This window comes from Quercus suber, unplaced genomic scaffold (genome assembly GCF_002906115.3).
Source record: "Quercus suber isolate HL8 unplaced genomic scaffold, Cork oak 2.0 scaffold_913, whole genome shotgun sequence".
Classification (NCBI taxonomy): domain Eukaryota; kingdom Viridiplantae; phylum Streptophyta; class Magnoliopsida; order Fagales; family Fagaceae; genus Quercus; species Quercus suber.
The window spans coordinates 55,861-68,308 of record NW_027070337.1 but is presented as its reverse complement, the minus strand read 5'-3'; the positions used below and the strand labels follow the sequence as shown (position 1 = coordinate 68,308).

The 12,448-nt window shown below is 31.9% G+C and overlaps 1 protein-coding gene across 4 annotated transcripts; it reads right to left on the bottom strand.

Annotated features, from left to right (window-relative positions):
- Window positions 1–741: 741 nt before the first annotated feature.
- On the bottom strand, window positions 742–10,923 carry LOC112032979 (uncharacterized). Of its 4 annotated transcripts, XM_065768257.1 has the most exons (14): window positions 8,982–10,922; window positions 8,749–8,887; window positions 8,572–8,661; window positions 4,921–6,797; window positions 4,689–4,827; window positions 4,507–4,596; window positions 2,369–2,466; window positions 2,153–2,237; window positions 1,984–2,067; window positions 1,747–1,848; window positions 1,535–1,675; window positions 1,327–1,436; window positions 1,170–1,239; window positions 742–1,089 (listed from the first exon to the last, which is right to left on the bottom strand). In XM_065768257.1, the coding sequence occupies exons 1-14, from the start codon at window positions 10,817–10,819 to the stop codon at window positions 964–966; spliced, it is 4,989 nt and encodes a 1,662-aa protein (XP_065624329.1). In that variant the 5' UTR covers window positions 10,820–10,922; the 3' UTR covers window positions 742–963. The 4 variants fall into 4 exon arrangements, 2 of the variants coding, with proteins under 2 accessions (XP_065624329.1, XP_065624330.1); XM_065768258.1 differs by lacking the exon at window positions 1,535–1,675 and having other exon boundaries at window positions 8,982–10,923; XR_010626904.1 differs by lacking the exons at window positions 1,327–1,436; window positions 1,535–1,675 and having other exon boundaries at window positions 1,065–1,089; window positions 8,982–10,923.
- Between the last annotated feature and the right edge of the window lie 1,525 nt (window positions 10,924–12,448).

Below are 12,448 nucleotides of genomic sequence, written 5' to 3'. Positions count from 1 at the left end.
TATAAAAAAGGGGCCTACAGTTTCCATTAATGAAGTTTGCACCATCAATCTCGTTGTCGATGGAATATTTACTAGACGAAATATGTAGTGTTTTTGGATTTGAGTGGCTATGGTTTTCACTTATTTTTGAATTCGAGTAGCATTACCTGTTATTCTTTAAAAATGAATAAATAAATAAAGAGGATAAAATATTAGCAGACTATATGTAATTAGAATGAAAATCTGCCAATTGTTTTGGGGTGTCTATAATTCTAAATCGACTTATATATTTGAAAGAAAAAAAAAATTCTAATTCAACAAATTTAACACAAACATACATGCCAATGGATTCAATAATTTACCATTTTATTTTTATGAAATTACGGGTCGAATAATTCACATCATATTAGTTTAAAATTCAATCCTACGGCCTTGTCCCACCTGACCTGGTTTGGAAAATAATACCGTACTATTTCTTTCATTCGTGTTAGCCCCCCTCGCTAAAACAATCTAGTATAAAAATTATGGGGTGAATATTCACATCTTACATATTTTAGGACAAATGAATCGTGAAGTACGTATGATGCTCTTGTTATACTTCAGTTCCAAGTGATCAGATCACTTCATAAAACGCTGCCTAATAACCAATTTGAGTACTTTCTACTTTCTTGCACTATAAAGCACCTTCTATAGTTTGCATCCAAATAAACTGTTATCATCAAATTCTACTCCACATCCAGTGAATGGATTACACACGAGAGATGCAGAGAGGGAGAGGAGAAGAAGGATATATATCTTGCATAATTGGTTGTATCCTACAAATTTATTTTCCAATTCTTGTCACAAATCTAATTTTCAACAACGCAACTTTAAAAAGAATGAGTGCCTCAACACTGAAGCAGAATGCATGCACATAACACATACCTTTGTGATCATAAAAGATAAAATTTCAGTCTCCCATTCATTCTTTTATACAAATCACTGTCACAGAAAGTAATCCTTTAATGAAAATTTTTTAGCCCTTTCAATAATATTGGAACGTTGTTCATTATCCTTTGAAAGCACTAGATTTGCTGCCAACTTATATCGAAAACGTTCCGACTCGCCCTCCTACAAATAATTAGACACGTAATTAAGAAGTTTAAACAAATTATGTGAAAACTTGTAATTACTTCCAAGAAATATATTACCAGAAAGGGCAAATAGGAGTTGAAAATATTTGTACATATGTGTTTAATAACATACATGCCGCAATCATACCTGAAATATGAAAAAAAGGTTAAAATTGTAAAATTCGAAACATGCCCACAACACTTATCCATATGTACTAGTATAACTAACACTTACCCATTATTTTGTCTAGGATTCGAGGGGGGTGATTTTAATGCAAATTTGGTTATACTATCAGTATAGTTGTCATTCTCCAAATAACTCAATAACTTATCAAGGCCTGTTACCTATTGCAAAGTTGAAATTCAACGCAAATCTTTAGTACAAAACTTAACAAAATCAAATAACAAAATTATTATTGAGTAGAAAGATAAAGAAACAATACCACAGTTTTTACGTCTTTTGTTCGAATGTCTTGTTTAGTTGTGCTTGGCAAAGAGTCCAGTATATATATACATTTATTTGGTATTAATTCAACAACACATAAGTACCAGTGACTATCATTGTCATTCATAGGGATAAAAATCTACAAGTACAAATGAAAAATGTATTAGCATGTATTAGTGTAACATACATATGTGTGTTAAGTAAAATTACCTGTTTACAATTCACCAATTTTGACATATACTTGTCATTGTCCCTAAATGACTTTTTAAACCATGAAAGTGTGGGATTGCCATCTTCATACATCATTCTTTGCTACAAACATATATAAAAAGAAAAAAAAAAGGATATTAATTAAACACTATAAGAACAACCCAAAACATATATAAAAGAAAAAAAAAAGTATTGATTAAACACTATAAGCACAACCTAAAATATAATGCAACTTACTGAAAAACGCGTTGGCAAATACCATGCTTGTATTTTTGAAAACCTTTTCTCTTTCGTCATCTTGCAAATGACCAAGTTAATAATCTAAAATACATCATAACTGTTATAATTAGTGTATAATTAAAAAAACACAAATATATAAAAATGTATTTAAATTTCATACACTAACCTCATCAGTTATCCATTGGTAAGGGAGCAAGGCATTGAAAGCCGCACGATCACCAAACTCATATTTCATGTCAACAAGAACTTCCCTAAACATTATTCATTGACATTATTAAGTTAGATCTCATTCCATAAATTCATTAATATTAACTTCTATAAAAAAAAATAAATAAATAAATAAATAAATAATAAATAAAAAAGACAGAAAAAAGAGACAAACCTCCCATCTAAATCCTCATTGAAAATGTAATTACATATGATCTTCTCAATTTCAGTATATGGTTCGAACACATTCATAATCTCCGACCAGTCCAAATTCTTTAAAAAAATATAATATATAAAAATTAACATATATAAATACGTTGTATTTGCATGCTTATATATTAATGTACACATCGATGGACTCATCTACAATGTATTTTTTATTTTTATTTTTTCCACTTTTACAAATTTGAAACTACAACTTGTAATGTGACAATTGGGTTACGTTTTAGCAATCTGGTAACTTTAGGCTTGCCAGAAAGTGTAACACATAATGCACTAATTTGATCGTTATAAGGGAAACTTAATTATAGCAAATCCATATCCTATGCAATAAATAACCAAAAAAAAAAATCGTGTAGCTAAAAACATTCTAAACACATTTAAAATAAATAAATAACAAATACCATATATCACTTACCATGTTGTGAGATAGGAGTGTTTTGTTGCCAGGTATTTGATTGGATTGGGTTAGCCCAACAATGTGAACATTGTGGTCTCTCTCCAATGTGTCTTGGATTGGAGATGGTGACACTGTCTTGGATTCCTTTTTAATGTGTACTACATCATTTTGGTTCATTTTGTCTTGTACCGAAGATGTAGACTTTATCTTAGATTCCTTTTTAATAAGTATTGTATTATCTTGATCCATTGTGACTTGGATTATAGATTGAGATACTATCTTCATTTCTTTTTTAACATCTACAATATCATTTTGGTCTAGTTCATTGGTATGTAAAGTACGTTCCCTTGCAACATTCCTAAAATTGAAAAAAATATCATTCTTAAAGATTGCAACGTCTTTAATGGCTTAATGCAAGATTAGCTAAAAAGATTGCTGCTACTCAACTATATAAGGGGATCCAAATCTCAGTTCTCCTTATAAATGATAGTAGGTAATTCTAGTCAACTATGAGGCTCGTGACAGTTTTTTGTACAATTCTAATATGCTTGCATTCAAATAGTTAATAGCAAAAAAAATTGCTGCTATGGGACTAAACACCTCAATATAAAAAATAAAAGTAAAAATTATAAAACTTTGAGTATTGAATATGTTTAATCTAAACCTTAAACTTTCAAAATGTTTCATTTAAACATCATTTTTTTTTTAAGTTTTATTTAAAAAATCTATCACAAATTATGTTAATCCATCGTTAAGAATTATGTGACCATCTGCTTTAACTGAAATATATTTCAAATTTGGAGGTTTAAAGGAAATATTTTGAAAGTATGACATTTAAATGACACATGTCCAAAACTTTAGTAAGGTCTAAATAAAACTATATGAAAGATGAAACTATTAGGTGTAATAATAACTATTTGAAACCATATGGTTTAAATGAAATTATTTGATGTTTAATTCTTTAATAAAATTTTGCTTAACTTTTTCTTTAAAAAAAAAATGAAATTATTTGAAATCATTAGGTTTAAATAAAAATTACCTGAAGCTTGTGTACTATTTTTATTTATTTATTTATTTATTTTTCTTGAGAATCAGCTTGTCTAATAAATGAGTGTTCCGAAAACAATATAAGGAGTGTGTCCAATATATTAGAGAGATATTTTTTATGAATTAATTACAATAGGAGCAATACATTTTTCTTTCCTAATACATACAATAGGAATTTTCTTTTCATTTTTCTATCCTAATAATATTTTTTTTAGTTTCCATAATAAATTAAAAGGAAAATTGTTGACGTGAAAAGTATTAAGGAGAAAAAATGCTCATAAATGATATAAGGTTTTAATGAAATATCACAATCCTATCATTTTTTTTTTTTTAAAGGAAAGTTAAACGTAATTTTCATTTAGTTTAAAGTTTATGCCTTACAATTTTGCATATTTCATTTGTACCTTAAATGGGGTATATTTTTTTGAAACCTAAATGGGGTATATTTCATTGAATAATGTTACAGATATAAACTATTTTATAGAATATTTTACAAACTGTTGATGTGGTAAGTGATTATTGGTAAATGAAAAAGTGATATTAATAGTATGTCTAGATGAAAACCAATAAGAGGTTGGCCACATCTACATTTTGTAAAAATGTTGTAAAATAGTTTGTGCCTGCAACATTACTCTATTTCAATGTACCTTAGTTGGAAGTGGAATTGGCTCAGGACACGAGGTTGCACTACAATTTGCAAGCATGAGTCCCATGTCAGCATTAGAAAGATCGTGTTTCTGCAAGTGGAAGCAGTGCCAACACACATCATTTCTTAAATGAAATATAGAGAAATATAGATAGTAAAACAAATAATAGGTTGAGATTGTGCCTCTAGAGGTTCCAAAGTCCCCGACCAAACATGTAAAGTATCACCAGTTTGAAGTGGCTCAGGACCCGAAGTTGAACCAGGATTTTCAAGCATGGGTTCTGGGTTGGCAATAGAGTGGTCATTGTCCTCGTTAGATGTGCTGAAGTTAAATAGAATGAAATGGGAGTTAAGGAATGCATAGAAGGCATATATAAAAGGAATTTAAATTCTTAATGAATGAAATCGTACTTACATCCTTATAGGATTGTCCAACCAGTCCTTCCCACAAAACAATGCCTCTATAACGTCAGGATCCAAATCATTGAAGATTGGATCGAGTGTCATTGTTTCAATACAGAAAGCAGAATTTGATGTAGAGGTTGACATTGGAATTGCCAAGATATCACGAGCCATCGTCCAAAGAGTTGGAGAATCTTGACTCTTGGTATGCCACCAACCCAATATGTCAAATTCTTCATTAGGTTGAAGAGGCTCTTGTAAATATTTTTCAAGTTCTGTTCTGTGTCTATTCGATTTTTTCCACTCATCTAGTACATTACAAGGACCATCACCATCTGAGGAAGAGCTATTATCATTATTAATGAAGGAAGAAGGTGACCTCTGACTCGTAAGGTTTTCAGCATATAATTGAAACATCTTGCTAAGCACTATCGAAAGCTTTGGAGTGTCCCCTTCAAATTTTGCGATCAAGTACTCCACAAAGTCCAATTTTGTTCGTGGGTCAAAAACTGCTACAATTGCGTCAACAGATTCTATGCTATCAAAGTAAAAACACACTTTCTGTATCATCTTCATACATGTAATGTCACTACTTTGCCATCGAAGCAAACTACCATAAATATCATAAATCTTACGAAAATACACATTTGTACTAAGACATTTGCTTCCAAAAAAACTGCATATGGCATCATAGCAAACAGTCAAACATTTGTGCACGACTTTTGCCTTATCCCATTCCGCCACAGATAAATTCATAGGGAAGAAACAATCACTACTCTGTAGGTCAACAAATGCTTCCCCCTGCCTTCTTAACTCCAGTGCAATTTGAAGTATGAAAAAGGCGGAATCCCACCTTACAGGAACACCTTCGGAAGTAATGTCCTTGCCTCCTAAATTTAATTTCTTTACAACCTCATCAAACTTTTGTTTTCCATCTGTTCTTCCACTCATGTATTTGATAGCCTTCCTTATCTTATGAAGAATATAATCTATCTCATCCAATCCATCCTTAACAAGGAGATTTATTACATGTGTAATGCAAGGGATGTGAAATGTTTTCTTTCTGAAAGGATGGCAATTACCTTGATCATCAAGCCATCTATCTAAGCTTTTTACCATTTGATCATTTGCAGAAGAACTTGCAACGGTTATAGTAGCCAATTTCTTGTCAATGTTCCACTCCAGAAGCACACCTTTTACTGTCTCAAAAAGAGTTTCTCCTGTATAATTGTACGCCACATTTTTTATGGCAATATTCTTCTTCATCAGTTTTGGACCATCTTCAATAAATTGCAAAGTAAAAGAACAATACTTGCGCTTTTTTCCACAATCTGTCCAAAAATTAAGTATTAAACTGAAGCTCAAGACCTTATCAAACTGTTTGCGAAGTTTTTCCTTTTCTTCTCTGTAGAAACAAAGAACCTTATCCTTTAAAGTGTCTTGTGAAGGAAGTTTGAACGTTGGTTGCAAATTGTTCATAAAAATTTTGAAGTCCTCATGCTCAACCATATTCAACGGATATCCATTCTTAATAATCATTCTTACCAAATCCAAGCCACTCCTTTCTTCATCAAACACAAAATTCCCATTTGTGACAGTTGGATTTTCTAAACCACCAGTTTCGCTAGAGGATATCATTTCTTTTTGTGATCTTTTACATTTTGAGGAATTCAAGTGATTTTTCAAGTGCGTGGTCCCGTCTTTGCTTAACCCTGAAGAGTACTTCCCACAATGTTTACATTTGGCCCGGACCATCCCATATTGATCTGTTTCCTTTATGAAGTGGTTCCAAACGTCCGATGTTGACTTTCTCTTTTTAGAAGAATTCGGGGGTGCTGAAGTTACCTTATATGATGCTGAGATCTCTGGACATTTCATTTTGTTTACTTCCTATCAAGACACACAAAAGTAATAGAACAAATGCTCAAACTGTAAAACATACTTAAACTAATTTAAGCTTAGAAGATGGACATTTAAAATGTCCAAAATGTACTAATAAAGATTTGCATGGCACAATAATGAAGGACAAGCTAAAGAGCTAGAGGCAGATAGGTAAATAAAGCATAGTGAAATTTTCATAAGTGTAAAAAAAAAAAAGAAAATTAAGTAATAATATTGTTGGAACTAAATTGTTATCAGAAGAGTTAGTTTCTCTGTGATAGACTGATAGTTAAGTTGCCATTTTTTTTTAAATCATTGTACAGTAACAACAATGGGAGGAATATTATGGCCTAGGTCATTGTTATGTCCAGTATGTTCCCTTGCTACATTCCTAAACTCGAAAAAAAATATCATTCTTAATTGTATCTAGATTGTTGCATTGACATTAATGGCTTAATGCAAGATTAGCTAAAAAGATTGCTGCTACTCAACTATAAAGTGGGGTTCCAAACCTTAATTCCCCTTATATATGATAGTAGGTAACGTTACTCAACTACTAGGCTCGTGACAGTTATTTCACTTATTTGTACAATTCTAATAGGTAATCCAAACCTTAGTCTCTTAGCAGCAATCTTTTTTGCTATAATTTTTTTTTAAAAAATTAGCAGCAATCTTTTTTGCTATAATTTTAAAAAAATTATAGCAAAAAAGATTGCTGCTAAGTGACTAAACACCTCGATATGACAAATAAAAGTGAAAATTATAAAACTTTGAGTTTTGGATATGTTTCATCTAAACCTTAAACTTTCAAAATGTTTTTTTTTTTTTCTCCAAAAAAAAAAAAATCAAAATGTTTTATTTAAATATCAATTTTTTATGAATGTTTTATTTAAGAAATCTATCACAAATTACGTTAGCCCCTCGTTAAGCATTACATGACCATCTGCTTTAATTGAAATTTATTTCAAATTTGGAGGCTTAAAGGAAATATTTTTAAAGTATAACATTTAAATGAAACATGTCCAAAACTTTAGTAATGTCTAATTTTTTTTTTTTTTTTGAGAAACTAGTAATGTCTAAATAAAACTATAAGAAACTATTAGGTGTAATAAAAACTATTAAAAGGTTTCTCAAAAAAATAAATAAATAAAAACTATTAAAAACTATATGGCGTGTGCTTGTCTAATGAATGAAAATTAGGTTTAAATGAAAATTACCTTAAGCTTGTCTAATAAATGAATGTGCTGAAAACGATATAAGGCGTGTCTAATATATAAGAGAAATCTATTTTATGATTTGCAATAGGAACAATACATTATGCTGTTATATTATTGTCTTGTTCTTTAATTAGGATAAATGGGAATTTTCTTGTCATTTTTCTTTTCTAATAATCTTTTTTTATAGTTTCCATAATAAAATAAAAGAATTTTTTTTTTTTTTTTATACAAGATAGAAATTCTACTCTAGTCTAATCTAAGTATATATGTGTGTGAAGCTCTCTCATGGAGACTTGAACTCCGACTCTTACCCCCCACACCCTACAAGCATTTATACTTATAGAGTGACTATCGCACCAAGGTGTGCAGTGGTCAAAAGGAAAATTCTTAATGTGAAAGACATTGCGAAAGAAAAAAAAATGCTCATAAATGATATAAGGTTTTAATATGACAATCCTACCGTTTTTTATTAGGCAAATTTAACGTAATTTTCATTTAGTTTAAAGTTTATGCCTTATAAATTTGCTTCTTTCATTTAAGCCTTAAATGGGTACGTTTTATTATACCTTAGTTGGAAGTGGAAGTGGCTTAGGACGCGAAGTTGCACTACCATTAGCAAGCATGAGTTCTGTGTCAGCATTAGAGGGATCATGTTTCTGCAAGTGGAGGCAGTGTCAACATAAACAGCATTTCTTAAAAGAGATACAGATAGTAAAACAAATGATAAACAGAGATTATTGTGCCTCTTGAGGTGCCAAAGTCCCCGACCAAACATGTGAAGTATCACCAGTTGGAAGTGGCTCAAGACCCGAAGTTGAACCAGAAATTTCAAGCATGGGTTCTGGGTTGGCAGTAGAGTAGTCATTGTCCTTGTTAGGTGTGCTGAAGTTAAATAAAATGAAATGGGAGTTAAGGCATGCATGGAAGGCATATATAAAAGGAATTTAAATTCTTAATGAATGAAAATCGTACTTACATCCTTATAGGATTGTCCAACCAGTCCTTCCCACAAAACAATGCCTCTATAATGTCAGGATACAAATCATTGAAGAGTGGATCGAGTGTCATTGTTTCAATACAGAAAACAGAATTTGATGTAGAGGTTGACATTGGAATTGCTAAGATATCACGAGCCATCGTCCAAAGAGTTGGAGAATCTTGACTCTTGGTATGCCACCAACCCAATATGTCAAATTCTTCATCAGGTTGAAGAGGCTCTTGTAAATATTTTTCAAGTTCTGTTCTCTGCCTTTTCGATTTTTTCCAATCATCGAGTATATTGCAAGGATCATCACCATCTGAGGAAGGGCTATTATCATTATTAATGAAGGAAGAAGATGACCTCTGACTCGTTAGGTTTTCTGCATAGAAATGAAACATATTGCCAAGAGTTACACTAAGCATTCTCCAATGCTCGGAATTGTCACCATAAAATTGTTCGAACGAGTACTGCACAAAGTCCAATTTTGTTCGTGGGTCAAGAACTGCTACAATGGCGTAAACATATTTTAAGTCATAAAAGAAACAACCCAATTTCGTAATGTCACTTCCTTGCCATTTAATCAAACTACCAGAAATATCATAAATCTTACGAAAATACACATTTGTACTAAGACATTTGCTTCCAAAAAAACTGCATATGGCATCATAGAAAACAGTCAAATATTTGTGCGTGACTTTTGCCTTGTCCCATTCCTCCACAGATAAATTCATAGGGAAGACACAATCACTACTCTGTAGGTCAACAAATGCTACCCCCTGCCTTCTTAACTCCAGTGCAATTTGAAGCATGAAAAAGGCGGAATCCCAACTTACAGGAACACCTTCTGAAGTAATGTCCTTGCCTCCTAAATTTAATTTCTTTATAGCCTCTTCAAACTTTTGTTTTCCAATTGTTTCACTCCTGTATTTGATAGCCTTCCTTATCTTATGAAGAATATAATCTATCTCATCCAATCCATGCTTAACAAGGAGATTTATTACATGTGTAATGCAAGGGATGTGAAATATTTTCTTTCTGAAAGGATGGCAATTACCTTGATCATCAAGCCATCTATCTAAGATTTTTACCATTTGACCATTTGCATCAGAACTTTCAACGGTTATAGTAGCCAATTTCTTGTCAATGTTCCACTCCAGAAGCACACCTTTTACTATCTCAAAAAGAGTTTCCCCTGTATAATTGTACTCCACATTTTTTATGGCAATATTCTTCTTCATCAGTTTTGGACCATCTTCAATAAATTGCACAGTAAAAGAACAATACTTCTTCTTTTTTCCACAATCTGTCCAAAAATTAAGTATTAAACTGAAGCTCAAGACCTTATCAAACTGTTTGTGGAGTTTTTCCTTTTCTTCTCTGTAGAAACAAAGAACCTTATCCTTTAAAGTGTCTTGTGAAGGAAGTTTGAACGCTGGTTGCAAATTATTCATAAGAATTTTGAAGTCCTCATGCTCAACCATATTCAACGGATATCCATTCTTAATAATCATTCTTACCAAATCCAAGCCACTCCTTTCTTCATCAAACAAAAATTTCCCATTGGTGACAGTTGGATTTTCTAAACCACCAGTTTCTTTTTGTGATCTTTTACATTTTGAGGACTTCAAGTGATTTTTCAAGTGTGTGGTCCCGTCTTTGCTTGACCCTGAAAAGCACTTCCCACAATGTTTACATTTGGCCCAGACCATCCCATTTTGATATGTTTCCTTTATGAAGTGGTTCCAAACGTCCGATGTTGACTTTCTCTTTTTAGAAGAATTCGGGGGTGCTGAAGTTTCCTTATACGATGCTGAGATCTCTGGACGTTTCATTTTGTTTACTTCTTATCAGCACATACAAAAGTAATAGAACAAGTGGTCAAAATGTACTGCTCCCTCCGTCCCACTTTTTTTGTCCTGTTTGAAAAGTCAAACTTTTTTAGGGAACATCATTTATTGTCTTATCTACCTTTTAAAAATGTATAAGTTTCCAAAACTACCCTTAAAAAAATTTATCAAAAAATTGAATTAGTAAATTAATAGGGGTATAATAGGAACATTAGTAAATTAATGACGTTTATTTTTAGAAATAGAACAATATTTTGGGATATCTCAAAATGGAATAAAGGACAAAAAAAGTAGGATGAAGAGAGTAATAAAGATTTGCATGGCACAATAATGAAGGACATGCTAAAGAGCTAGAGGCAAATAGGTAAATAAAGCATAGTGAAATTTTCATAATTGTAAAAAATAAAAATAATTTAAGTAATAATATTGTTGGAACTAAATTGTTATGCCTCGTTTAGCTTTCTAAAGAGTAAGTTTCTCTGTGATAGACTGATAGTTTAGTAACCATTTTTTTAAAAATAATTGTATAGTTACAACAATGGGAGGAAAATTTGAATCCTGGACATCTCTGTTAGAAACACTAAGAAGTACTAATTGAGTTATAAAGGTCACTTAACATGGTTTAATAACATTGGTTCTTATAAATATGCAAAATAGCATCTGTAAATGAAGTTTAAAGCAACCAAATAAATATTAATTGAAAGAGTTATGCATGTAGCTTTGAAAGATATTAGGTTTTTTTTTTTTTTTTTTGAGAAAAAAAGATATTAGTTATTGATTACAATAAATTGGAAATAAATAACTTAGTAACCAGTCAAACAACTACCAAAAAAATTAATTTAGGAGTAAGTAAAAATATTTGGTGTTAGGTTCTAAGGTCTTAGGATTTTATGTATTTAGAACTCTAATTTGTAATGTTGGCAAACCATGATCAAAACATTGTATTTAGTCTTATTTAGACTTGCTCAAAGTTGGTTTAATATTATAAAGTTGGAATCGAGTGGCTGCAGAAGTACTTGGGACTTTCGGCCTGGCTCGATCGATCGAAGAATAGACTCGATCGATCGAAAATCGCACAGGTTGAATTTTCTGCAGAATTTCCAACCCAGCCCTACTTCATTAAACGTTTAGGGTTTTATGTTTTTACCCTAGGTATATAAACAAAACCCTAGCCACGTTTTTGAAGGTTGTCCATATTGTATTGTTGCTCATACATTGCTGTTTTGTTGTGTGAATCTCGTGTGAGATCTTTGAGGAGCTTTCCTTTACACAAAACTTAGGGTTTTCATGGTAGAGATGATTTCAACATCTTGAAGATCATTACTGTTGCAACCATTGGAACTTAAAAGAAAAGCAAGCGGGGAGCTTGTAGCTGATTGAGAATTCAAGAAAGAAGTAGTCCGTGGATTCGGAGCCTGCGCGTGGTCGTGTCAGGAAGTTCTACTGGTGGGTAGCATTAGGAAGTCGAGCGGGGAGCTTGTAGTCCTTTTGTACGAACTTCAATTCTTTCATAGTGAATTCAGGTTAGCCTTGAGGATCGGTGGGTCAAATCCTCCCCAGGTTTTTACCGTGTGGTTTCCTGGGTGATCATATCTTGTGTTATTTATTTTCCGC

Coding starts and splice junctions, on each gene's coding strand:
- LOC112032979 (XM_065768257.1), bottom strand. CDS start 10,819: ATGAAACGTCCAGAGATCTCAGCATCGTATAAGGAAACTTCAGCACCC. Junction 2,238..2,368: donor AATGAGGATTTAGATGGGAG/GTTTGTCTCTTT, acceptor AATAATGTTTAG/GGAAGTTCTTGTTGACATGA. Junction 1,676..1,746: donor AATTGGTGAATTGTAAACAG/GTAATTTTACTT, acceptor TTGTACTTGTAG/ATTTTTATCCCTATGAATGA.